Source organism: Diceros bicornis, chromosome 29 (assembly GCF_020826845.1).
Source record: "Diceros bicornis minor isolate mBicDic1 chromosome 29, mDicBic1.mat.cur, whole genome shotgun sequence".
NCBI classification, from domain to species: Eukaryota; Metazoa; Chordata; class Mammalia; order Perissodactyla; family Rhinocerotidae; genus Diceros; species Diceros bicornis.
In genome coordinates, this window is record NC_080768.1 from 17090852 (window position 1) to 17117869 (window position 27018).

Here is a 27018-nt window from a genome sequence, read left to right on the forward strand (position 1 = left end):
GTGTAGCAACTCTATCCTATGTTTATTCTGAAAAAACAGCAGTTTAGTTAATCATGAGTCCAAAGTTCGTAGATGGCCAATTCTTCATTATGGATTGTTTCATTGATCATTATTAGATTTAATAAACTTATAAATCTAAACACAGTGACTAATCTGTTTTCTAAGAAAATATGTTATTCTGTGAGCTAAATTGAAACCGGTTGGTGTTCTTTGTCCGTGGCATGAATTCCCACAAAGAATCTGTTGTGAATTCATGATTGAAGGACAAAATGCTGGTAGAGGGGGAATATTGCTTTCCCATTTGTTTGCATTTTTAAAAAAGTTTTAATTCCTTTCCATTTCAACATTGCTATTTTCACTCTGTACTTTATATATTTTAAAACAATTTCCATACTGCATTCATTTCTGTTTATTAATTCTGTAGTTAATTCCCATACATGTTTAAATTTCTAGATTTAATTGTCAAAGAATAATTTTTATGACAAATAATGAACATGCAATTTTAGGGCATACTTCACATACTCAGAATTATCAGATTTACCCCATATCGATCCTAAATTTCAGATTAGAACTATACTTTTTTTTTTTTTGGTGAGGAACATTGTCCCTGAGCTAACATCTGTGCCAATCTTCCTCTATTTTGTATGTAAGATGCTGCCACAGTATGGCTTGATGAGCGGTATGTAGGTCCACATCCGGGATCCAAACCTGCACTCTCTGGGCCGCCCAAGGGAAGCGTGCGAACGTAACCACTACACCACTGGGCCAGCCCCTATACTACCTTTTTTTTTTTTACTTATTATTAAATATCTGAACTTAAGCAGTTCATTATGTACTCTACTGCATGTAAAATATAATTTTAAGGAAACTACTGTCTGATGTCTAACATACAATGTACATTACTGTACAATATAATGTCTAATGTGCACTATTCTCATGAGTCTTTCATTCTTACTTAACCTCTTTTCAGTACAGTACACATACCTTGAACTGTGCTTCCTGTCTCCAGTTCAGAGACGATATTTTACCTTCTCCAGGTAATACCTAGCAGACTTCCACTGGGAAGTGCTGGGGTGTGTGTGAGAGTGTGGGGGTGGAGAGGGGACACCACTGGGGATTAAGCGCTTCTCAAACAGCTTCTACTGCATCCTCCTTAGAGTACCTCCTCCTTTATCCCTTAGTCCAGAAATGCCTGTTGTGTCAATTCCCAGGTCCTTTCAAGATTCTAGAAGGTAAATTGGGTTGGTTTTCAGTTTTCTCCACTGCTGCTTTGGAATTTAACTTTCTCAGGTTTTCTAAGTCAGTTACCATTCATTTGCTTTCTAGCTTCCAAACTTTTAAGTTGATATCCTTCCCAGAACAAAATATTTTAAAATAACATCTGAACAAAAAATGTATTTTGGATACATTCATTCTTTGTTCTTTAAGTTTCTTATTGATTTTATCTGAATAGCTCTGTTAATGAATTTATGTTTCGCTGCAGAGGTTCCAGTTGTAATCTCAAATGCCTGTAGGGACCAGGCAGGTGTTCCGGCTCCTCTCACTGGATCAAAACTCCAGACAGGTCAGGGTCAGAAATAATTAGTTAAGTCTGGGAGAACCCCAGAGCATTATAACTTGGGCCCTACTTTCCATTTGGGACGGTAGGAGAATACTTGCCCCAGGCCCATAGGCAGCAGCAGCAGTAGGATAGAGATGACTTTGTGATGAGGTGGCGAGACAGAGGGCCTAAACAGTCCCCAGGTCCCCACCCTGCTGGTTCCCCATGGTTTGTACTTAGAGGGGACAGTTTCAGATGTTCCCATGTGTCCCAGTGAGGAGCATGGGAAGCAGGTAAGACATGCAAGTCAGAGGCATTGCCAGGGGGCCACCATAGTGAGAGGCAAGGGGACAAAGTGGAGCCAGGGGCCAGATGGAGTTCATGTCTAAGATGCAAAGGATGCATGACTCCAGGAAAGGCTGAGCTGAGACCTTTGGAGGTGCTGGGAGAGGTAGGTTGTTGCCTGGTCCCAACTATGTCGAGAAAACAGACCACAAGGGAAACCATGGATTTCAGCAGTGGATACAAGTGGGACCCCAGGAAACCAGCAGTCCCTCCCTTCCTCAGGAGGTCCAGTAACCAGTCTCCTCTTGGAGACGCCATCTTGGGAAGGAAGAGGAGACCATAGTGGATCTTTGAGCACAAAGAAACAGCCTTGATGGAGTCTGGACCTGGAATTTAACTAAACGTTTATCTGAAAGAGACATTTAAAATGAAAGAGACTATTTTAAAGCAAAAGAAACTTTTAATCTGAAAGAGACTGAATTACCTTTGACTAGCCAATTTAAATGCCCCTCTTATCAGCAGAAATTGTGGGCTCATAAGGAAGAGTAGATAAGTTATAACAACTAAAGAAGCCACATTTTTCTCAAAATACCTGAGTTGTTAGCATACGTGTCAAGATAGGATTGGGCCCTCTGTTGGAATGTTGATTTTATCTGCATTCATTGAGTGCCACTTCATTAGGTATTTTAAAAATGTTTTATATATTTATTATGTATGTTGCATCCAGTGGTATAATTGTTTGAATATGAAACTAGAGAAATCCAGGGAATTTCTCCCCGCCATGCACTGTAACAGTTAAAACAGGTAACAGACAACTGCAGGTTGTGTTAGGACACAAGATTGTCATTTGATATTCACTACCATTGCAAAATCAGCTTGTTAAGGAAAGACGACTAGACTCCCCCAAATATCTTGATGTTTACGTGTTTGATGGTCATAATATAAATGCCAATTGCGGAGTATGATGTACAAAAAAATTATTGCTTTAAATATCATTAAGTTATTGCTAGCCCCAAAGAGAAAAAGAGTTGCAAAACATAGCTGAACGTACGTTTCTGTGACAGCAGGCATTTGCCTCCTATTCCTTTTCCTCAGAACACAATAAGATAAACGTCTGAAAGCCTTGGTTTTAGGTTTGGTGTCAACAGTTTGCTATACTGCTGCTCAAAGCCATTAATGTCCCCCCGTGTAAGGGCGCGTGGGTGAGCGCATGCGTGCTCCCGTCTGCGTGAGACTTAAGCCCTGGGATAAAGGGTGACTGTGTCGTAGCCCTCTGGGGGCCTCATGCGGGCTCGGGCGTGAGTTTCGCAGTACAGCTCCCCCTCCACGAAGAAGTAGCCCTTCTGTTTGAGGTTGAGGTTACAGTCTGCACACACGAAGCACTCCGGGTGCCGGTACTTATCCCGCGCCTTCACAACGGCACCCCTGTGGAGACAAAGGAGAGCCAGTCAAAAACACGAAGTCAGCCACGTGATACAAAGGGAGACGACACGACAGAAAAGACAGGTGTTATCTGTTTCATGTTCAGCAAACAATAGCGTCCAGCTGTAAACCGGGCGCAGCTGGGAAATTGACGTAGTTATCAGGGGTGATTTTCCCCATAGTTTCTTTGAAAGAGGGAGACAAGATACAGATAAGACACAGCATTCTGATTTTGACCAAAGTTGTGTACACGACTGAAAGTCCCTCAGGTTGGTTTCTATCTTGGTGGTCCAGCCTCTATTCTATGGAGCATGGAGAAAACAGATCGAAGAGCAGAGATGGAATTTCCACCCGGTAGGTGGACTCACCTCTACTGTCAAAACAGTTTACTCCACCTTAGGAGCAATAATTGCTTTTGGCAACATCACAAACTATCGTATTTTATGAGGTCCTCTCTGCTCCGCCCGGTCCCACATTCCACTCTTTGCTCTAACCAGGCTTATCCCCCACTGCCCTCTTGGGATGTATCCTGATAACTGGACAGATGGTACTTCAGCGTGTGAGCTAATGGTAGAGGAAGAGAATAAAGGGATGGCTACGTGGAGCATTTGTGGTGCAGAGATTGAAATGATCTGGTTGGCCTGAAGATTTGAACTAGCAAGTGTGGCTATTCAAACAGGAAGGCCCTTGAAATGGAAGCTGGCTGTATTTTTTAAAAATTATATTTCAGTATTCGTGCCACTTAAGAAACTAGGTAAAGATAATGTGTTTTAATTAACAACTTGGTGACCCCCGTATTTGTTTCCCTGGGTTTATATAGAAAAGTAAATACTCAAAGACTATTAACAAAGGGAGAGCTTTTTGAAGTGAAGTTATGATTCTTGAAGATTATTTTTTAATATACTTCTGGGGCATTTTTTTTTAAATCAGACTACATGTGAAATTATAAGTCGAGATTGCTGACTCACATTATATGCCAATTTTAGGGAACATCTAAGGAATTCTGGTCAAAATATGCTAAAGGTGGTAGACATTGTATTTCAAGTCAATGAATAGAAATAGAGACCGGATACCAAGATTTATAGTGAATTCCTTGGTTAAAAATGAAACTTACACAATGCCACTCCCACATTTGTCACAGAGTGGCATCTTTTGTGTGCTGCCAGCACCACCGTGGACCTTTGTAACTGGAGCCCTCACACTCCGAGTTCCAGCAGGACGGTCATCTGAAAAAGAAAGTGTTTCCATTTATGGCAAGGAACAGCTGGCCACAGTCTGTACTTTGCTTCTATTTTAAGCTGTGCACTTTAACCTGAGGAATTCTTAAATTGCACCCGTACTATCATTTTAAAAGGAATAGGACTAGTTCAAGCATTACATGTTCTGAAACAGAGCCTTGCCAAACAGAATTAGTTAAAAAATTTTGTTGTTGTTGTTGTAGCGGGCTGTTACAAAATGCTCAAAGGAGCAGGGAACGTTTTGCATTTTTTTTTGTTGTTGTAAAATATACATAACATAGAATTGACCATCTTAACCATTTTTAGTTGTGCAATTCAGTAGCATTAAGCACAGTCACAATGTTGTGAAACCATCGCCTCTATCCATTTCCAGGACTTTTTCATCATCCCAAACAGAAACTCTATATCCATCAGACAGTAACTCCCCATTCCCCTTTCCTCTCAGACCCTGCTAACCTCTATTCTCCTTTCTGTCTCTATGACTTGCCTATGCTAGATTCCTTATGTAAGTGGAATCCTGCAATATTTGTCTTTTTGTGTCTGGCTTATTTCACTTAGCATGATGTTTTCAAGGTTCATCCATGTTGCAGCATGCGTCAGAATCTCCTTCTTTTTTAAGGCTGAATAATATTCCATTGCACGCATATACCACATTTTGTTTATCCATTCATCTGTGGATAGACATTTGGGTTGTTTCCACCTTTTGGCTATTGTGGATAATGCTGCTATGAACATTGGTGTACAAGTATCCGTTCGAGTCCTTGCTTTCAATTCTTTTAGGTATATACCTAGGAGTGGAATTACTGGATGACACGGTAATTCTATGTTTAACTTTTCCAGGAACCACCATACTGTTTTCCACAGTGGCTGCACCATTTTACATTCCCATCAGCAATGTACAAAGGTTCCCATTTCTCTACATCCTCACCAACACTTATTTTCAATTTTTTTGATAATAGCCATCCTAATGGGGCATTTTGCATTTCTGTGAAAGTGTTAAAGGACAATATATATCTTTGGGGTGGGGGGGTGGAAAACACTGGTAAAAGAATGAGCCCTGAAGACAGAGGAGACCCAGCTCTGCTTCTTACAGGCTGTGTGACTTTGTACAAATCCACCCTCTCTGTGCCTTAGTTTCTCATTTGTTAAATAGGGAAAATAATAGCTCCTACCTCACAGAGTTATTGTGAGGATGAAATGATCATGGACACAAAGTACTTAGCACAGGATTTGGAACATGGGAAGGCTCCCTTACAGTGTTGTTTTTAAATTTTGATGATGACGATACCCTGGAGTGTGGGAGAGGCTGAGTAATTTTGCAATATCCATTTAAAACTCTACTTTAAAATTTCTAAGCTGAGCTGGCCCTTGACTACTGTGGATGGAATTTATCCTTGAGTCCCTCTTACCACCAAGTTGGTGGCTACTTGGATGTGTCCCAGAAGCTCCTTTCCTAAACCAGGTACCACCCAAATCCTTCTGAGCAAAGATTCATTTGATTACTGATTAAAATCACTTTTTAGACTTTTATTCTCAGTCTGCTATCCTCCCCTCCCCCGACCCTTCCAACAGCCTCTGTCAATGCTGTTTCAGCAGAGGTTCATGGCTGCTCACCATCGTTAACTAGTTCCTGGAGCACTCTGAAGGAGCCTGACTGGCGAGGCTGAGTAGGTTCATCCCGATTGTCGTGGAGCATCCGGTACACGTCTGACTGGGGGGGCACCGAGGCGACGGGTTCACTGAAACAATATGGCGGGTGAGGCAGCGTCAGGGGCATTGTGAGGCACCAGGTGTGCAAGAAGCCACACGACATCAATAAGCAGTAATCACTATATTTACAGCAACTCTTCTGTACTTTCAAGTTTCCTCTATTATAGTTAAAAATACAATGTGAATTCACATGGGTTGCCTTAAAAATATCATGAATTCACCCGGGGATCACATCCGCACTTCTCCATTTGGCAAAATACTTTGGAGGGCAACTAAAATGTGATTGCTGGGAAATAGTAACTTTAAAAAATAACACTTGTGTCTAATGGATATATAATTATAATGTGAACAAAATTAACTTTTCTCAGAAAAATAGACAACATACACATGATAGAAAGTGCAGGAGTGAGCCCAGTTTGATTATTCTCAGTCATGAAGTTGTCAATGAAATTCAGATTCATTTCTGATATTAAACTAAATGTATATGGTTTAATTTTGTTTTTAAGGTTAATTTGCTTCTTAACTCCTGGAAACAACAAAGATATTTTGCTTGTAAATTGAAGAAATTCAACTTGTCAGTGTTTGAAAGCACATAATGTAGAAACTTTCACATATACCTCAGTTATATTGACTACACTATATTTTCTACAAGTAGCCACATTATTATTCATTTTCAACAATGATAGCAGCTTTATTTTAATAAATTTCTACAAAGATATTCATGATGGGCTATTAAAAATGCCATAATAAGGCTATATGTCAGGCACTAAAAGCTTTATTATTTTATGTCATTTAATTACATTATCTATAAAAGGTAATTGCTATTTGCACATATTTTTATTACCTATATCATATTTGGAAATAATTATCTTATATACCTGAAATTCCTTGCAAAATGGCTTTGAAATACATTATGCTATTTTTATCTCATTGTATTCATCCCAAGACATATCTTTGAGAAATTGTTACATAGCACCATTAGCATTGTAATACTTTAATTTATAAAAAGTGGTTCTGTAATATTGAAAGAAGTAATAAGATTTTATCTTATAATAAATCTTTCTAATTGAAAATGCTTGATGGCAAAAGTACTTTGAACAAATATTCATACTAAAGAAGAAATCTGTCAAAATAGAGACCAATGGAAATTACGTATCTACGTTAATAGCTTGAGGTATTCACTTATAAACTCTTATTCATGGCAAAAAGTTTAAATGGAAACATAATTACCTCTCCACAAGGTGCCATTAGGAGAGAGAAAAGGTATCATCTCTCTTAAAACTTCTCTGAACCTCTCATCCCTTTCCCAATTTTTGACCCCCCAAAAGAGAGACAGTATGCTAGATTATAAATCACTTTTGAGAATTATTATACTAAATATTTGTAAAGTCCATTATAGCTTTTCAAAAGACATATACATTTGGTCCTTCCATGATTTTATTCTATTGCGATCTGTCACATAAAGCTCTACTTAGTCAATTTTTCAAATCACTTTTATCATTAGGCCTACATATTTGCAATAAATCCTTAGTATTTTTTTCTTTAAAGCTTTTTACATAGCTTTCTTTCAATTAAGACAATGTTAAAAGACACCAGTAAAGTTGACATTGCCCACGTGTTTAGTTAATATGCCCATGGTTCAAAAAGACTCATATTACCTCATTGAGGGTGCTTCCCCTAGAGCTGTTGAAACCTGACCCTGAAGTGTTTCCATAATATTGTCATCTGAGTACAACTGCATAGGTGTATTAAACTGGGCATGTACAATCTTCACACCAGGAAGTTCCATTTCCAAAGGAATGTTAGGGGCCATCTTAGCAGCAACTTTCAAGTCACCTGGGCAAATAGTACTAAGAGTACTGACAGAAGAAGGGGTGCTACGTCCACTGCCACCGTCAATACCGGACGGAGTACTGCATCCACTGTGTTAATGACCACGTTACACAGAGGTGACACAGGAACCACAAAATCCAGACAGAACACAGAGAACAAGTGCAGAGAGGTTAAAAGGAATTGAAGACAAAAAGGAGAGGTGAATTCAATCAAATTAAAACAAAATGTTTATTTTAAAGAGGGAAGTCATTTAAAAATTCATGATTGAAAAAAGTTTAACAAAATTCAAAGGGACAGGTGATACTGCATTTTTTGGCTCTCTTCTCCCGGGAGATATGTAAGTTGAGGGTTGCACATAGAAAGAGTTGTATATAAATAAGTAGAGAAGATGTGAAGATCCTCACTTTTTAAAAATAGGCCAAATGATGTTAAACTTGACAATATCACAGACAAATGATGCAAGGAAATTACATCGGCTGGACATCCTTTTACATTTCTGAGATTCAATATTTAAAATTAAAACATTAGTGAATGGTCCTTCACCGATAGTAACTGAATATGCAGCATGAAGATCCAAATATTTAGGTGAAACATTTCAAAATAAGAAGTATGTTTCAGAAATGCAGTTGAGTTTTAATTGAATACTAATTGGCAACTTGTAGGTTATATGATGATTATGTTTTAAGGCTATTTTGTCAATGTTTTATTGTTACTATTTTAGCTTTTTCCATTTTCATTCTTTAATTTTGTGAAGAATACACTTGAAGAAATTGTTCAGTGATTTAATACAGGCTCTAGAAACAGCCAATAAATGCTTGTCACCTTGAAATTAATGATTAGAGGGCAAATAAGGTTATTTTTTGGACTCTTGGATGCTACCTAGGGCTAGAATATATTTCTTTAATACATAGCTATTTCAAGTAAAATTTTGCAAGCACACATATATTTCCATGCATATTTCTCATTTCCTTTTAAAGACAAGTTGAGGGAACTTATTAAAAAGTCAGGAAGGCCAGCCATACAATTTTAAGGACAACTAGAGAGATTTCCTATTCTCTACAAAGCTGGATAGGAGGCTAGTCACAACTGATATGCTGATGACTAAAAGGTCATTTTCCTCTGTGCATTTAAAGTGCAGCATGAGAAATGCATTTTACGAGAAAATGGAATATACTGAGATTTTTTAAAAAGCAGTCATTTAAGACAAAGCCAAAATAAATATTAGTATTAATGTAAACATCTATCATGCCTGCCAGTTAGTGCTACTGTAAACTCAAGACAGAGAATAATTTATACGGTGCATTTATCTCAAAGTCAGTATTCTCTTAGGGCTCAAGTATGGCCCCATATCTGCATTTACTCTCCAGGGCATTGCTAACCTCAGCCCCACAGAGAGCAAAACCCAAAGGATATTGGACATTGACTTTGTTGGCTTCATCAATGTTGCAGCCTGATGAGTCTGGACGACTCACGCCACTAAATGGATTTAAAAAATTTTTTGTCTTGTGTGACCTAATTCAACCACCTGCACAGCCTAAATGAAGCAGGTACATATGGACTTGCTCCTTCACTTCCTGGTTGTTGAGAACCTGTTTAAAACTCAATCTGCACATTGGTTGATCCCAAAGTATCAAGTGGCTTATTCACCATTTTCATAGGCTCAACACTACACTGGCTCCGGAAATTGACTTAAGTTGGTAAAAAAATAGAAGTAAAATTTCAGTTATGGTGCAGCTTAGTCAGGATCATATTGATTTGACCTCAGTATAATGAAGCTTATGAAATTGTAATTTAGGGATTTGAAACACTGAGTTAAATCTTGAGAGACTTGGGCTCAAAATAGTGAACCTTTTCAACAAGCATTTATAACAACTCTGACCTTACTGTGTGCCAGGCACAGTGCTAGATGGGGGACAGATAAATCATGATCAATTCAGAACGTACAGGTATACCTTATTTTATAGTTGTAATTAGTAATCTCTTTCTGTTATTAGTGTTCTTGTATATAAATTGACTTAAGCATGATTGTGTCTTCTATCCCCTACTTTCTTATCATTCTATTTAGGGGCCCATGTCTATTGAATAGATAGGACATAAACCCTAAACAAACAAGAATTACCTTTTTATAAATTTCTGGGACAATTTTAAAAGATCTCTTGAACTGATGCTTTAAATGAAATAGTTTTCATGGACTTGTCACTGTGGATAGCATCGTGAGTTACCGTGACTTACTCCTGTGACTTGGAAAGATAGGTACTAATGAGATTTCTTGAGGCTGACTTAGTGACTTGGCAAGACCACCTGTTCGGTTGCTGATACACTCAATTACTTCACTCCTGGATAGACCATTAGACAGAGAACTAATTCCCCTGGTGTGTGTATCGACTTTTGGAGACATGCTTCTGGAAGTGACTTTCCAAAAGCTGCTCACAAGATTGTATTTTGTCCTTTGGATCTATAAAATACCTTGTATATATTTTTATTATAGCTTTGGCTTTAAAATTTTACATATTGGCATATGAAAATACTGGTCTTTTAATATGCTTCAATTATAATGAGATAATTAAAAGAACCGTAACTAGTAGTAAGACCCAAGAAGATTAACATATTAACAACTTAGCATCTCCAACTTACTTCCGATTAAAAAGTTGTTCCTGAATGGTGTAGTTATAAATTGGTATGTAGCCACTCAAAATTCCACCTTGATGAAGAATCATTTGGTAAGAACAAGAAATTCAGAAGCTAGGGCAAATAGTGAGGGGCCCCAGGAAGAAAGGAAGGCTAGTAGAGGCGTTTTTACAATTCTTTAAGATTTGTGTACTGGCACCTCTTTTTTAAGCAAATTCTCTCATCCCTGTTTCTCTTCTCCCCTCTTCCACATTCAGCTATACTGAGAGGCACCTTACAATGACAAAATTATGAGTGGCTTGTCATATCACCATGTTTGAATTAAAATGAAAATATAAAAGAAGGGCATTATATACCTGAATCGCTCTGACTTTCCCTGAATTTTTATATGATTAAATGTGTTCTTGGTCTTTAATAAAGGCAAGATATGTGTTCCTCTAATGTATCACTTCTTCAAGCCTCCTGAAATCTGATAGCTCAAGTTAGTGACTCACAGTTATGCTAACCTCAAAAGAACGCAAGTATATTAATTATACTCTGCTTCGTTAGGAAGTTGTATATATATTTATTCAATAGTAAAGTAGCATTTTAACTTTTCGTCTAGTGTTGTTATGTTATTGGGAGTGGGGCTGGGAAGCTGTTGAATGTGGAGAAATAAGGAAAAGACGCAGAGGAGGATGCAATGGGAATAAGGGAAAAACCAGAAGTAAAAAAGAATGGGGCAGAGTTGCAAGTACGAGGGAGGGATAATAGCTCCTGGTTCACCTTGCACTCAGGAAATATTATCAGGTACCCTTAGGATTTTGTTCCTTTAGCTAATGAACATTTATTGAGCATTTACTCTGTCTCAGTCTCATTTCTAGGTGCTGGGGGTATGAGGGGCTCACATCCAAGTGAGAGAAGATGTATTTGGTAGTCATTGCCTTTCCAGCATCTCTCTCCTGCTCCTCCACTGCATTGCTTCTTTCTGAGTCAAACACAAAACTGTCCGGCTGATTTTGAGGTAATCCTGTGGCCCTGACTCCAGCTCACGGAAAGGTCTGCACATGGAAATCATATATCAAGTGGTGACTAACCATCCACAGCAGGCATCATAAACTCAGACGTCTCCAGGGGCTAGGAGGGTCACACATATGTGAAAATGGGCCAGGTCTCCTACGCTTAGGAGTGATGGGCGTCTCGACAAGATGGAGAGTTAGATGTTCTATCTTAAGGCACATACTTAAGTTCAATTTTTTAAAACAACAAGAGGGTTAAATAAAACATTGGCTGTGAATTGAATCCACCTACGGGCCACCAGTTTGGGACGCCTGATGTAGATCATTACTCAGTGATCTTAACCTGTTAGGATCAATCCAGCCTAACCACCAACTTCCTTCCTCTGGGCTGACTGATGTAGCTGAGGTCAGAGGAATGGGTTTGAGGTTTGCTAAAGTCACTATTTCCTGATGTAGCAATACAGGACAGTAATTTCTGCCCCCTTAGGTTGGAATTCAATTTCTAGAGCAGATATTTGAAAAGATCATCTGAAGATAATCTGTTTCTCTGATTGACAGACAACAATGAAGAGCCTGCTCGTTATTATTCAAACGTGTACGCAGTTATCCATGAGGGTAACCAACATAGCTCCCTCCCTCCCAACTCTTTCTTTATACTATTTTCCCCCAAGTTTCAAGTTTTCAAGTGGCCTCTCTTCCTTTGCAAGTATCTGTAAGAATGCAAATTTATTTTTACGTCAGAGCTTGAATGAGTGGGGTTACCCCGTGGGCTCGATGGTGCAGTGAGAAGCGGGTGCTGAGGTGGAATGATCAGAGTCTGCCAAACACATAAAGCTACACCAGGTTCCCACATTTGCCCCGCCCCCTTCCTTACTCCTGACCCGAGGCTGGTTTCCATTTCTGTTCCTGCTGGCTGGGCCTTTCTGACCCGGGATGGGGTTTGTCTGCCTGCCTCAAAGGTCCCTGTGTTCTGGATGGGATCCTCAGAACAGCAGGGGTATTAGTTATAAATATATGTGGTGATTGCATAACATTTCACGCCTCCATAATCTTGTCAATATTTGCTCTCCGAAATGGAGGTTAGTTCGCTACTATTCTCTGCGAAGTGAGTTTGTTTCTTTTGCTTTTGAAATAAGCTTCAAAATGAGAAAAGTCACTCCAAACACCTAAAAGTTACTTTTCTTGGCGATTAGTATGGATTCGTTAAAGAAGCATGCACTCCAAACTTCGCAATCTCAAAGTTTATGACCTGGTTCGGCCTGGGATTATGAAAGGTTTGGGCCGAATATTGTGCTTGTGTTCAAAGTAGTTCACCTCCTGTAAAAACAAAGGGTTAAAAAGTCCCTCAGTGGAAGATTAATATATTCTTTTAGATAAAATTAAATGAACGATAATTGTACAGACCAGATTATTTACCACCAAATATTGGCATGACTAACAAGGGTGACGATGGACCCAGAGCCATTTCTTCGTTTTAACCATCTGTTCACTAAATGTTCTGGGACTGGCGGATTGGACTCCAGAACATGAGAACCATGTTCTAGATGCTGGTATTTAAAATAAAAATCTGATCGTGACTTCAGGAAAGTAAAAATAAAACAGCAAGAGCTGGACTTGTGAAAGGAAAAGAAATCGTAATATCACTGTTAAGAAGGTGGTGTCCAGAAACCGAGTTGGATACTTACTTTTGAGGTGAACTAGGAATGAGACCCCGCAGCTGTCCGTGAAGCGCATCTTGTATATTGCTAGTTGAATAGAGCCCAATTGGTGAGTTATAGGAGGCGCTCACTACCTGTCTTTTGTCATCAATGTTTGCTGCTGCAACAAAAGGCTGGGCCCTTCTGTTGTGCGCGGTACCAATGGGTTTGAACTCCTGTACAATGGCAGACAAAATACACAGAGCCACAGAATGCACAACAAAGCCGTTAATGAGCAAACCAACAGCATCGCTACTGTTAATCAAGGCTTCTTTACCCACTATGAGATTAATGGCAAGGTTAAAGGGGGAGTTAGGTGTAAACATTTCTACTTCGTCTGTGAAATTTACATGTGTTATATTCATCCACCAAATGTTAAGGTGCAAAGGAAGTGATTGTATTTAAAATATTATAAAATAATTTGAACATTGTATCTTTTGTCTGCCCCCTACTGAATTCTACATCTATAGCTTTAAGAAATTCTCATACGACTTATTTGAATACAGAAATGTTGTGTCAGAAAGGAGATTTTTGGCATAGAAAAATGATTATACTTAACATTTTCTCAAGTAGAACTTATATAGGCTTTATCTTCTATTAGTATCTTAATAAAATTTCCTCCATTTTAGGAAATGGAGGAATAAAACAGTCAGAAAGGGAGTGAGCATTTATGAATAACTATACTGAATCATTTTAACTAATCCAAGTAAAAGTTCTGTTTTTTCTTAATACTTACAACAAAAAAACAAATTCTTAATTTGGATTAAGTTATAACCTTAAATTTAGAAAAAATAATAAGAATTAAAAGACTCTCATTTCTTATGAAAGCAGGAATAACATTTATAGAAACCCCACCGTTTTTTTGTGATGACTTTATGTTTGTGTTTAAAGAACTGTTTATGTTTACTCTAGTCCCAGAAAGACTAAAGTCCCTATAATTCAGAGACAGCTAATGTATATAATTCACAAAAAGATTTTTACTTTGTTGCTTTGGGAAAAGGACCAAACATCAGAATCCTAAACTCTGAGTTTGAAATATGCCTGAATGATCTGAAACTCTATGTTATTTTTTAATGTAGGAATCAGATGTTTTCCAATTTTTATATACATTTATAATTTTTTAAAGTCATTAAATTTTTTTTTCTTCTAAGCGATAGAACAAAAGCAAAAGGAAATGCTAAAATACACGCAAGCTGATTCTCTTTCCAAATCTTTTCATTTGGCAGAATTAGTAAGATAAATCTTCACAACGATATTTTCAGTCACAAATTCACATCAACTTAATTTACTTTTGTGAATGTGCCGCCAGTGTTTCACACATTTCAAGTACAACATTTATGATTATTTAAAATGGTATTGGAAAGAGACTGTTTTTATTTAAAAAATAAAAAGATCTTGTAATATTCTTGCTCATGTCATTTTTACATTTTTGTCATTATAGATGAGTAAGTTGTAGGATGGTGCTTTTTGTTAGAAAAGAGACTGTCTCCCTTTCTCAGGGGTGGAACCAGAGTTTTGCATAGAGATTCTTGTGCCAGAGAACACCAACAACTTCCTGGGGCCCGAGCAGCAAAATGCTTTCTTTTGGCTCTCTAGAGCAGGCAGTCCTCCCACATACTCCCTATTCTCCCGTCTAGGCCTATTGGCGAAGCCCTCTTTTTCTTTTTTAATAGTTATGACAAGGCAAATGGGGTGTAGCTTCAAATACTAGCCTACCGAGGCTTTCACTCCAGCTGCCTCAAATCTCATGCTACTTGAAATTCTGTGATGTGGTGAAAAGCAGCTTTTCCCTCAGCACCTTTGACAGCATATTGTAACAGCCTCCTGAACTTAAAAAGAAGATCTGAGTTGAATACAATAGCTTATGATTCTATAGTGTGACTGAATTGACTGATATCTTACTGATTCATTTATTTTCTTCCAGAATAATGGCTCACTGCTGAAGAGTTGGTTGGTGACAATATAGTTGCTGATATTAGATAGCAGCATGACTGAAACAACCAAAGGTGGCTTTAGAAAAATGCTGAATCCCAGAACATATGAAAATGTGTGTAGTCAAACATTTATGCAGTGGTACAATCTGATTGTTGTGGTTGATTTGATAATGAATTCGGGCTGGCTGTATTTCATGATTAACCCTTATGATTAGCCATTATTATGGCCCGAAAAAAGTGAGCTGGAAAGAAATTTAAGTAATGACAATGGCCATGATTCAAGCCTTTGTTGCCCTTTTTGATATGAAAGAAGACAGAAAGCTAATTGCCTAATTTAGTTTTTTGTGGATTATAAATCTCTCAGGCTAATTAAAAGAGTGAATCGGGCAGGACTGAAGGACTCAAGCTTTGTGCAACTTAGCTTTTTTAAAAAAAAAAAGCACACAAAGTATGATGTACCTTAAAGATCTTGGTAAATAGAATAGAATTTACAAAAATTAGTTAATATAATATGATGGCTTTATGGGAAAAAAATCTCTGCCCTTATTTCTTCTTTGTCTTAAAATGATAAATATACATAGACGGTGCTTGTCCTGTTAATGAGGCAACTTCTTTGAAAATATTTGTGCACTATAATCTCTAGTAGTCCTTCCAAATAGCAGCATATAAGTTAATCGGCTTCAAGCTTTTTCTTTGCCATTTGCAGTTTTGGTTATATATTGCAAAGACCACAAATGTGTAATTTGTTAAAAGAAAAAAATAAAACCCTCTATTTTCTACTCAGATCATAAAAGGAAGTGTTTCTAACACAGGCTTCAAACATTTGTATTTAGGCTTTGCAAAGCATTAGTTGTGGGCTGCTAGGGTCATTCCAAAAAGCACAATGAAATGTATACACCAAAGGTAAACAAAAAATTTAAGTATGGCTTGGAGAGGCAATATTCTATCCAAGTCTTACATCATTGTTGATGGTCAAACAGAATCAAAAGACAAAACCAATTAGCAGTTTGCTATTCCACTTTTATTCCTTTTTATTTTTCCTGGAAAATCATTAGTAATGGAAAATACCAGCAAAAAATTTATATAGTAGTTAATACAGTCCAGCTCTTGTGTTTATTCTACCCAGACAAAAGCATTCAAATGATTCTTATCTCTTAGGAATTCAATAAATAATCATTGCAATTAATTAAATGTCTAAACGCAATTGCTTACATTTTTAAATATTATTTTTAAATGTTAGGAGCTTATATTAAGGAATAATATTTTGAATTAATGAAATGCTAGAGGTGCCAGAGTAAAAGCTAAGAAACTTGACAGAGATCCACCAACATAGGGAGAATGTAGCTCTTGACAACAATGGCCCAAGTCCTTGGAATGACCTCAGCCATGACAGCGTTTAAAGACAGTTCACCTTTCAATTTCTTACTTGGAGAAGTTGTCCACAGATAAAGATTCAGTCCAAGAAATAAGGCAATTACCAGCTCCAACAGAAACCACATGTTTGATAATATACATATATATTTATTTATTTCTAAGAAAAAATGGTGAGAAAATAAGGGAAATAAACTATCTCAAGTGATCATATATTTGATCAAGCCACACTGAGTAAATGATTATATTTTATCATGTTTGGAATTTATGAACAATCATCCCCCTCCAAGTTCAACTCCCGAATGAAAAACAGTTACCCTTATAATTATTTTTTCTTTAGTGATCTGTTTCAAGTGTTTCCCATATCTCATTGGGGAAGAGTTTGAGCAAATGGGGATTAAGAGCTTGTTTTGTGTAGGGCACCTTCCAGTTATGAAAACATTGTAGAATAAAATTATATTATGAAAATATAAACAACTTCAACTCATACCTCACTTGTCTGTGCATGTAGTTCATCTCTATTATCAAATCTTCTGTGGCAAGGATGCAATCCTTTATATGGAAATGGAAACGGCTATCTTCTCATTTAGAAAAGAACCATTTTTGTTTCTGAAAAGCATCTTTCCTGTATTTTGATAGCTACATTGTAATTTTGAGTTGTTAACTAACATTGAACAAAGATGAGGGTAATGTTTCATTTGAGAATGTAAGCTTTGAAGAGAGACAAAGAACTCTACCAACGTACCTTTAGTCTAGAGTAGTGCTTTGTACAGAAAAATGCACGTATCTGCTCATAGGCCATGTTCAAGACTGTATGGAAGAAGTTTATTCAATGCCTGGGGGTTGATCTAAACAAATTCTAAGGTTTCTTTTAAGCCTAAGATTCGAGTCTAAATTCATAAAAACAAAATTTAACTATTTAATAATAGCATGGAAAGATGAAATAAAAAAGCTACATATTAAAATTTTGTATCAATGATTCCTATAACTGTGTAAGAAAAAGTCCCTCAAATCTAAACCTATGCATGCATAGGTAAAAAGACTGGAAATAAATACACTAACATTTTATTATTTGTGGCTGGGCTTGGATGGTAGGATATAGTGGGGTTTTTTTCAATTAATATATATTACTGTTAAAGTGAAAAAGAGTATTTTATTCCAATAGCAAAGGTCACATAACTTACAACAGAAGTTTGACCCAGATTGAAAAACAAGAACTCGGATATTGTACTGCTCCATGGCATTTTGCTGTTCATCTACAGTGGCATCTTAAAGCATGATATATTAATGGCATTTCTTCCTCAGACTGACACACCTTTGTTGTCCAGAAGGATGCTTTATTTCTCATTTTGAAAAAAAAGAAAGAAAAAAAAAGAAAAAAAGAAAGAAAAAAAAGAAAAAAGAAAAAAAAAGACATCTCTTTGCATAGCTTGTGTTAATTAAAAGAAATACAAGAAGAATACAAACATAACCACCATTTAGCTTTTCTCTAATCTCATTCTACAAGTTAAATTCACTGCTTGTTTTTTATCACTGCACTTTGTTCTGGTTTATGTTGTAGGATTTTCCGATAGCAGAGGTTCTGCTGAAGTTTAGCTATTTTGTGTAGGGAATATCTGTCCTGAAGTGCCAAGGTATGTGAACTGGTCATGCAGAAATCTGGCCTGAGCATCATGAGGAATAGCAATCCTCTGGTCTTTTAGGAGAAGAACTGAAATGGTTCTTATCTCTGAGCCCTTCAAACACTGGCCTCTTGGAGAGGGTGCCAGTAAGAATTGGTCATGACTCAAACTAATGGAATGTTCTAAGGCTCCACCTGCCTGGCTTCTGAAGCCCTTAACCCAATCTTCATCTTTTTTAAAAAAACCTATCTCATACTCTATCTTTTCCCCATTTGTAGTATAAATATCCATATTGTCTAACCCCAAAATTCAGGACACACGGGCTAATACATGATTGACAAGAGGCCACAGTATTTCAAATTAGGATTATCTTTTAAAATCCAACTCTTGGAATAACCATAGTCATAAATTAATACTCACAGATTTACAAAAGGGGGCTCTTCTAGAGCTAAAACTGAGATAATTGCCTTTAAACTCCAATTCTGGAGAGACATTAGCAAAACACAGGCTCCCATCTTGGTCTAAGCTCGCCCTGTGCTTAATAAATTCTTGCTGAGTCACCCACATGCCACAGTGGGCCCTGCAACATGATCAGGGATCATTTGGTCCTTTGTTCAAATCTGTCTAATTGGCCCCATATCTTAGCATCTCATATTGATGAAATCGGATTTTAAAAATTCGGAGAAATTTTGAATGGAAAAATAATTTGCAAAAGGGGGCAGTACAATTTTGGATGTGTACTGTATATGAAAAAGGAAATTCAGAATTCTATCCAGTTTGTCCTGGTGATAATCAGAGATTGGATGGTCAATAAATGCATGTATGTGAGCCTTAAATTTTCATTTTTTTAAAGCACCACGTGATCTCTTTTTCTCATGTGTTACCTCTAAGTGATGAATCAATGAGGGTGGAGGAAGCTGGTGGGCTGGGGCATTACTCTGAAGGGCTATCTACAGGTGACAGCTCTGCCTCAAGAACTTTGTGTTTTCTTCTTCCTATCTTTTCTTCTATCACAGAAGATGTTGATTAGAGTCGTTATTATTCACCAAGCCACCTCAGCTGCCATGGTAAGCCACCATCAGCATTCAGATCCCTTCTCACCATATTTGTTACCCCGTCTCATCCATTTTATCTTTTACTCATTTGCCCTGAAGAGCAGAAATCTTACCTGACTTAAATATCCCACTAAACTTTCACAATCACTTTTCCATGGGACAGCCGGGGGAGGTGGCAGAACACCAGTCTGAGAATTGGTTCCCAGGATTGGTCCTGGGCAATGTTAGAAAATGCAGTTTATCTTTAGGCCCTCCAGTTGCTTTCATTCATTTGTCAGCTATTTATTGAGTGCCTGCTGTGTGCTATGCCTGGGAGACTTAGAGTAAAGGGAACAGACACACCGGTTCCTGCCTTCACGAATATTCCATATCCTGCTCACTCTCTTTGGGGCCTGTTTCCTCCTCCTTTTGCTCTTAGTGGTTTTTAGGCTCAGGCTCTTCCTTCCCTCCAGTCAAAAGTCTAGGACAAGGACCTAATAAACTCATGTTCCATAAAGGTTAAACTACTTAGGATGTTTCTTCTCCGGGGGGGGATTATATTCTAACTGAAAATCAAGTTTCAATCCAAAGTTATTTGTCATGACCCTGTAATAGTAGTGAGGAAGGTATTTCTGGTCTCTAGGAAGCCCTATCACATAGGCAGCTTCCTATCTCACTGACAAGAAAGGCCAGGAGGCTTTCTGATCACAGCCTGGTGGTGGTGGGGGTACCACACCTATAATAATGAGAGCCCCCACTTACTTCAGTATCTCTAAGAGCAATTTAATGTGCCAAGTTCTTTTTTTATATTATTTCACTTAAATCTTTGAGAAGCCCCATGAGATACATGCACATATGTTACTCTACATGTATTTTATCAAGAAGAAAATGGAGGCTTATGGAGACAAATGGAAAACTTGAAGGACACCTTCAGCAGTTGATGATCCTGAAAAGGGAAACACTGCTGAAGTGTAAATTACAAATATGTTATCAGTTCTTTTTCATTAGATATATATAAAAACTACACTTTGGGAATATCGAATCAGTTTAGTAGGAATACTTGTTTAAAACGGGATATTCAATTTATATCTCTGTCTCTCTAAACTTGGGAAGCTTCTAAGTAGAGGTTGTAAAATCCTTTTCTTGATTATACTTTTCCATACAGCACAACTGAGAGTTGGTTTATTTCAAAAGTTGGAGCTTTTGAAAGTAGACATAGTCAGATAAGCATCAGATTATTAGATTAATTTAGGTCATGAGATAGAGTTCCCTCAAGGGAAAATCCTTTGTCTTTTGGAATTCAACTGCATGGGCAGAATATCACCATGATTACATAATGCAAAACTCTTTTTGTAGAGTAAACTTAATTACAGAATGCCAGAATTGAGAATTAAAGAAGGATGTAGAATAAGATCTGGGTGAAGACCTCGAGGAATTGAAGTTCACAATAACTATTAGATTAGAGACACCTGTTTCCAATGGTAGACCCTATTTTTGTTTTGCTTTAACATCTTAAACTTCTTGGATTACCTCATGGTCATTTGGCAGAAGTCCATCATAAAAAAATGAAAAAATAAGTGGATTACTTGTAGATATAGCCAAATTTTTCCTGATGGGAACATATTTGTCTTTTAGCAAGATATTTGCCTAGGCATACTTCTCTTTTTTTGATGTAAGAAAGAAGACATGGATAATATCAATTAATGTCAGACAGCAAAGACAGACAAATGCTTCATCAGGTGGCTTATTCCAATTTTGTAGATTTGCCACTTCTTCCGCTTGGAAGGCATCCACATCACTTAAAAGGAAATACAATGTGAATATCATTTACTCTAAAATTCATACCTGTGGTTCTGATTCTAAGTTGATTTTGAAAGGATGAGCCTTCCCATCTTCAGTTACCTGTGGAGACCATAAGCGAGTGTCTGCCCTGTAAATAAAATAAAGTTCATAAACTCCAAATTCTAATGGTGCTTCTACTGTTAGTATACTTTAATTTCCTATAATGTTTGTGAAGACACTATCAACCCTTGATAATTTAAGCAAAAGCAATATTCTTTGCTCATTATTCTTTATTCTCCCAACCAATTAGTCTTACATTTTTAGTGTACTTCTGAGGAAACTCAGATGGATCAAAATTGCCTGGAGGAATGCTATGGGCTGAACATATGTGTCACCCCAAATTTGTATGTTCAATCCTAATCCCCAGTGCGATGGTGTTTGGAGGTGGGGCCTTTGGGAGGTAATTAGGGTTAAATGAGGTCACGAGGGTGGGACCCTCATGATGGGATTAATGCTCTTATAAAAAGAAGAAGAAACACGGGATCTCTCTCTCTCTCTCTCCCTCCCTCTCTCCCTCCCTCTCTCCCCCCCTCTCCCCCCCTCCCCCTCTCTCCCCCTCTCCCCCCCCCCCCTCTCTGCATGGCTGCACCAAAGAAGGCCATGTGAGGACATACCCAGGAAGAGGGCTCTCACCAAGAACCCAACCATGCTGGCACCCTGATCTCAGACTTCTAGTCTCCATAACTATGAGAAATAAATGTTTGTTGTTTAAGACCCTCAGTCTATGTTCTTTTTGTTATAGCAGCCCAAACTGACTACGGCAAGGACATTTTACAGTTTCTGGGGAAAGTAGGTCTCTAATGCATGTGGTAAACAGTACAGGAGAGGAAGACTCTGGAGCCACACTCTGCAGATGACCACAGGGCAAACTCTCCTAGCCTACCCAGGCCAGCACAGGAGACAATGAGTGATCTGCCAGATGAATTTGCTGTTGCCTTCAAGGAAATGTGCTTTGTCCAATCCTTGTCACGTAGCTGTTGGGACCATGTGCTCCCGAGGGACTGTGTGCTTGGCAGGAGCACAGGTTATGCACAGATAGGGAAAGAGTCAATTTCACCCCATGAAATGGCAGATTGGCTGATTGACTGTGCCTTCTATACCACAGAAGGGAAAATTGTGAATACGATAGTAACAGGATAAATACACACTAACAACCACTATAACGCAAAACGTTATGTTCCCAGTTCAGTTTCAGATCAGGGCTCTGATGGCAAAAGATCAGGTTCAATTTCCTAATTCTTTTTTTTTTTTTTTTGGTTAGAAATGTCTCATGAGTGTCTCCAACACTCATGTGCACACGCACCCTCACACCTTGTGAGATTCTTCTGGGCTGAATTCAGTACAAAAGAGTCAATGACATGCAGGCTATTAACAACCAATTTTTAACGTGATCACATTTTGACAAGCAAGAGATTCCTTTAGGAGAATCTCTAAATTCCATCCCATTCTCCACCACCTTTAGAACAGCAGTATAACTAGACATGCCATTCAGTGTTTATGTGGCCAGTACCTTTCATGGTTCTATTTTCCTAGTCAATTAACTGGATTAGTACAGGAAAAAAAATTCTTTTTGCCTCTTTCATTATTCTGACGTTCCAGAGAATTCTTTTTAGAGGTTGTTTGTTAACAGATACTGGATCGACTGACTTCAGTGAAGAACAGACCAAAGTGGCTGATATATAAAGAAGCCAGCCAAAATTCTTGGTCCTGTCATACTCCTCACTAGGAGGATGAAATCATTTATAGTTCTGGTTCAGCTTCTCCTGCAAAACAGATCAAATGTTAACACCATTAATTAAAGAGCACCTGTCAACTTTGAGACACAGCTGGTGTGCTGCTGCTTTAATCCTGTCCTGCGCATCAGCGTGAGTCATGGACTCTGTACCAAAGCCATCAATAGCCAGGATGACATCTCCAGGACACAGGTTGGCAGCTGCCGCCTTGCTTCCTGGAGTAATCTGGAAGAAATCATGGCACCATTTAAAAACCAGCATTCTGCAATATCTTGAGTTTTGTGCCTGACATTTATATTTCAGCTTGGTAACATTTTATTTAATTTAAATTTTTTTTTTTTTTTGAGGAAAGTTGGCCCTGTGCTAACATCTGTTGCCAATCTTCCTCTTTTTCTTTTTTATCCCCAAAGCGCCAGTACATAGTCATGTATCATAGTTGTAGAGTTGTAGCTCTTCTATGTGGGACGCCGCTTCAGCATGGCTTGGGGAGTGGTGAGTTAGGTCCGTGCGCGGGATCTGAACTGGCGAACTTCAAGCCACCGAAGGAACGTGTGAACTTAACCGCTACGCCACCAGGCTGGCCCCTCAGCTGGGTAACATTTTAAATGTTTCACTGGCAGGAAATTTTAAATCTAACTTAAAATAACTCTTACTTGATCACTTGTGTTAGCTCTATTTTCCCATCATGCTAAATAAATCTGTTTCTTACTAAGCACATTTCATTTACCATGACATCTCTTTTAGAACACCTTCCAAACTCCCTGTTTTAATCATATTCTCTTTGCTTTAAACAAAATAATTGGTTTTTTAGTTTTTTTTGTTGTTGTTGTTACCCAGAACTCTCTAATTGGGAATAGAACTTTACTAAATTTAGGGAGCTTTTATATTTGAACTGAAACTGCCTTAGCATCCTTCTAAGTTATGATCTTTAAAATTCACATGAAGGGGCATCTAGGATGTAGAAAGCTGGAAAGAGAATCATTCTTGCGTTAATAAGAAGCCATATGGGGCCCTTGAGGTGGCGCAGCGGTTAAGTTCACATGCTCCATTTTGGCGGCTCGGGGTTCACAGGTTCGGATCCCAGGCGTGCACCGACGCACTGCTTGTCAAGCCATGCTGTAGCGGCATTCCATATAAAGTAGAGGAAGATGGGCACGGATGTTAGCTCAGGGCTAATCTTCCTCACAAAAAAAAAAAAAAGAAGAAGCCATATAATATACAAAATTATAATTTCTAGGGGCTGGCCTGGTGGCGTAGTGGTTAAGTTCACACACTCCACTTCAGCTACCCGGGGTTCATGGGTTCAGGGTTCATGGGTTCACATCCCAGGTGTGGACCTACACACTGCTTGTCAAGCCATGGTGTGGGAGCATCCCACATACCAAGTAGAGAAAGATTGGTACAGATGTTAGCTCAGGGACAATCTTCCTCAAGCAAAAAAAATTATGAACAAATTGCTAAAGGCCGAGTATGAGCATTGAGAGTTAGCACTGAGAACCCCTGGGGACCACAGACACAAGGGAAGTTTGCAGTCACTCATAGTCTTCTCCATGAATGAAGAACAGATGGAACAAATAGGAAACAACTAACAAGATGGTAGATTTTAATTAAACCTTATTAGTAACTACTTTATATGTAAATGGTCTAAAAACACACCACATTCTGTTTCTTAACAGAGATTGTCAAGTTAGGTAAAAAAAAAAAAAAAAACAAGATCCAATTTTATGCTGTCTATAAGAAATCCACGTAAGGTTCTTTTTTGGGGGGGAATGATGGGAAATGATATGGGAAAAATAGGGTCTTAAATGTTCAAAAAATAGCAAATTTGAATTATTAATATGTTCGGTATTCAGTTAAAGGCAATGATTCTTTTGATTGCTATACCTACTCCCAATTTTTCTTGGTAAATCCCAACTATTTACCACTGCCTAATAGCCCTCACCCTCTCTTACCCTGCCTACTTCTCTAACATCGTCGTACACCATTCCTGCTCCCCCTCATCCAGTGCGCTGTAGCTATTCTGTTTTCCTGTTAGTTCCTCAAATAGGCGAAGCTTGTACCCTCTTCAGGGCTTTCCATGCCCGGTTATTTTTACCTGAAATGCTTCTCCCCCTCTTTACCCAATTGCTCCTTCTCATCCTTTAGGTCTGGCTTAAATGCCACCTTCTCAGAGAGACTTCCCCCAACATCTAAGTAGCTTCTCCAGCCCCTCCCCCATCATTCTCCACCATTACACCCTGTTCATTTCCTTCATGAAAACAATTTGTACTTTCATGTTTGTTTATTTACTTGTGTATTGTCTGTCTTCCCAACTAGACTGGAACTTCTTGAGGGTATGTATAATATGTATATTCCTGATGCTACACGGTGTATATTCCAGTGTTTGGAATTAATGAATAATTAATTGAAAAATGAATGAAAAGGACATATAAATCAGAGCTTATAAAACAAAAAGAGCTAGTCCCTACATATCCAAAGATGATGGCTATTAATGTCAACTTATCACTGTTTCGTTTGCAAGTTCCCACGATTTAAAGCAGAGTAATACATAGGAGTTGACTTAAACCTCAGACTACTCCAGGAATAAACTAGATTATCCCTAATGTCTTACTTAAGGATCAGTCATTAATTAATTTTTTTCTCTATTTGCTTAATCTAGCTATCGATTCTATTTAACTTTGTGACCCTAAGGGAGATTCAAGATTCATCTAAATGAATAAAATTGCTAAAATAATAAATTCTCATGTGTCCTAGATCTTCAGTCTCATCGCTAAAATGTTTATTGTACTCACATTATTTCTGTGATCATCTCACTGTAGCAATCATGATCATTTTCCAGTAGGATCAGTTGGTAGGGGCTGGGTGAAGACAACTGGGGATTATTACATCTCAGCCTTTGGGAGGCATTGCATTCTGGGAGAAATTCTCCCAGAACCAGAAATGTTAGAAGAATGCAAGTTTCCATCCCTGATGTGACTTGTAGGGATAAAAATAATCTTAAACTTTTAATTTTCTCTAGTGATAGTCATCAAAATCAGTACTATTTTTAAACTTCTTAGGCCAGAATACTTTCCTTTGAGTAAAAAAATGAGAAAGCAGGGCTCCATGTGTTTGCTTTTAAAGCCTCACTTAGCTTTCTAATATACTGAAATAGCTATAAGTTATATAACTCTCAATCTTGATTTAGAAAAGCCTACCATTATTTTTTAGCTCTGGTTGGGATGAGTGGAAGGCAGAGCTGTGCGTGTTTCTGTCTATATAAATTTTAAACAGAGACATCTGGTTTGCTGAACTTAGATACTGAATATTACTAAATTTTATTACCAGTATTAATATGGAAGTTAATAACGCCATCTTATATTTACCTAAAATATTACATTTGCAAAGCTCTTTCTAATAACTTTGCCCCCTGCAACAACTCTAAGGCAGGATGGACAAAAACACTACTTCTCTTTTTCAGAGGAGGAGAAGTGTCTGAGTAACCTGTGGCTTCTTACTAAGTCGGGAGCAGCTGTACAGCTTTGTCACCAGCTGTTGCAGAAGTCGAATAGGAAAGGAGTTGATAGTGATGGCCAGAACACACTTCTGACTTTGCATTCAACCTGGTAATTGATGTCCTGGGACCTCCAAGGAGAGAGTTGATACGAAAGGAGTATGTAGAGAGAGAAGGAGAAAACGCTATCTTTTCACTTCTTCCTAGTTCTGAAGTTCAGCTAGGCTAGTGATCAGAAAATCACCACTAAATTGGCCTGGGTTTAGTAAGTTAAACTATCTGTTTAATTGTAAGAATATATTATTTCCCACCATCACTTTATATATTTACTTTATTATATTATTACTTTATATTATCTTATTACTTTATATTATTGCTCACAGTTTATTATTAACATGATTTCCCAAATTACGAGACAAGAGAGCTAAAATGAGGAAGAGTTTTTCAATGGATTGTTATTATTATTTTTTTAATTTTATTTATTTATTTTTCCCCCAAAGCCCCAGCAGATAGTTGTATGTCATAGTTGCACATCCTTCTAGTTGCTGTACGTGGGACGCGGCCTCAGCATGGCCGGAGAAGCAGTGCGTTGGTGCGCGCCCGGGATCCGAACCTGGGCCGCCAGCAGCGGAGCACGC

At 38.1% G+C, this 27018-nt stretch overlaps 1 protein-coding gene across 3 annotated transcripts in view; it reads right to left on the minus strand.

The window, feature by feature from the left end:
* Window positions 1-2296: 2296 nt before the first annotated feature.
* PDLIM3 (PDZ and LIM domain 3) overlaps window positions 2297-27018 on the minus strand; it is a 30349-nt gene continuing 5627 nt past the window's right edge. The window contains exons 2-8 of one of the 3 annotated variants that reach the window (XM_058525007.1): window positions 22961-23112; window positions 21158-21242; window positions 12904-12971; window positions 7854-8117; window positions 6100-6224; window positions 4362-4473; window positions 2297-3250 (exon numbers count right to left, since the gene is read on the minus strand). In XM_058525007.1, the coding sequence (XP_058380990.1) occupies window positions 3061-3250; window positions 4362-4473; window positions 6100-6224; window positions 7854-8117; window positions 12904-12971; window positions 21158-21242; window positions 22961-23112 (996 nt within the window). In that variant the 3' untranslated portion in view covers window positions 2297-3060. Of the gene's footprint in view, window positions 3251-4361; window positions 4479-6098; window positions 6225-7853; window positions 8118-12903; window positions 12972-13339; window positions 13528-21157; window positions 21243-22960; window positions 23113-27018 lie in introns of all 3 variants that reach the window. The other 2 variants (XM_058525008.1, XM_058525009.1) reach the window with 2 other exon arrangements.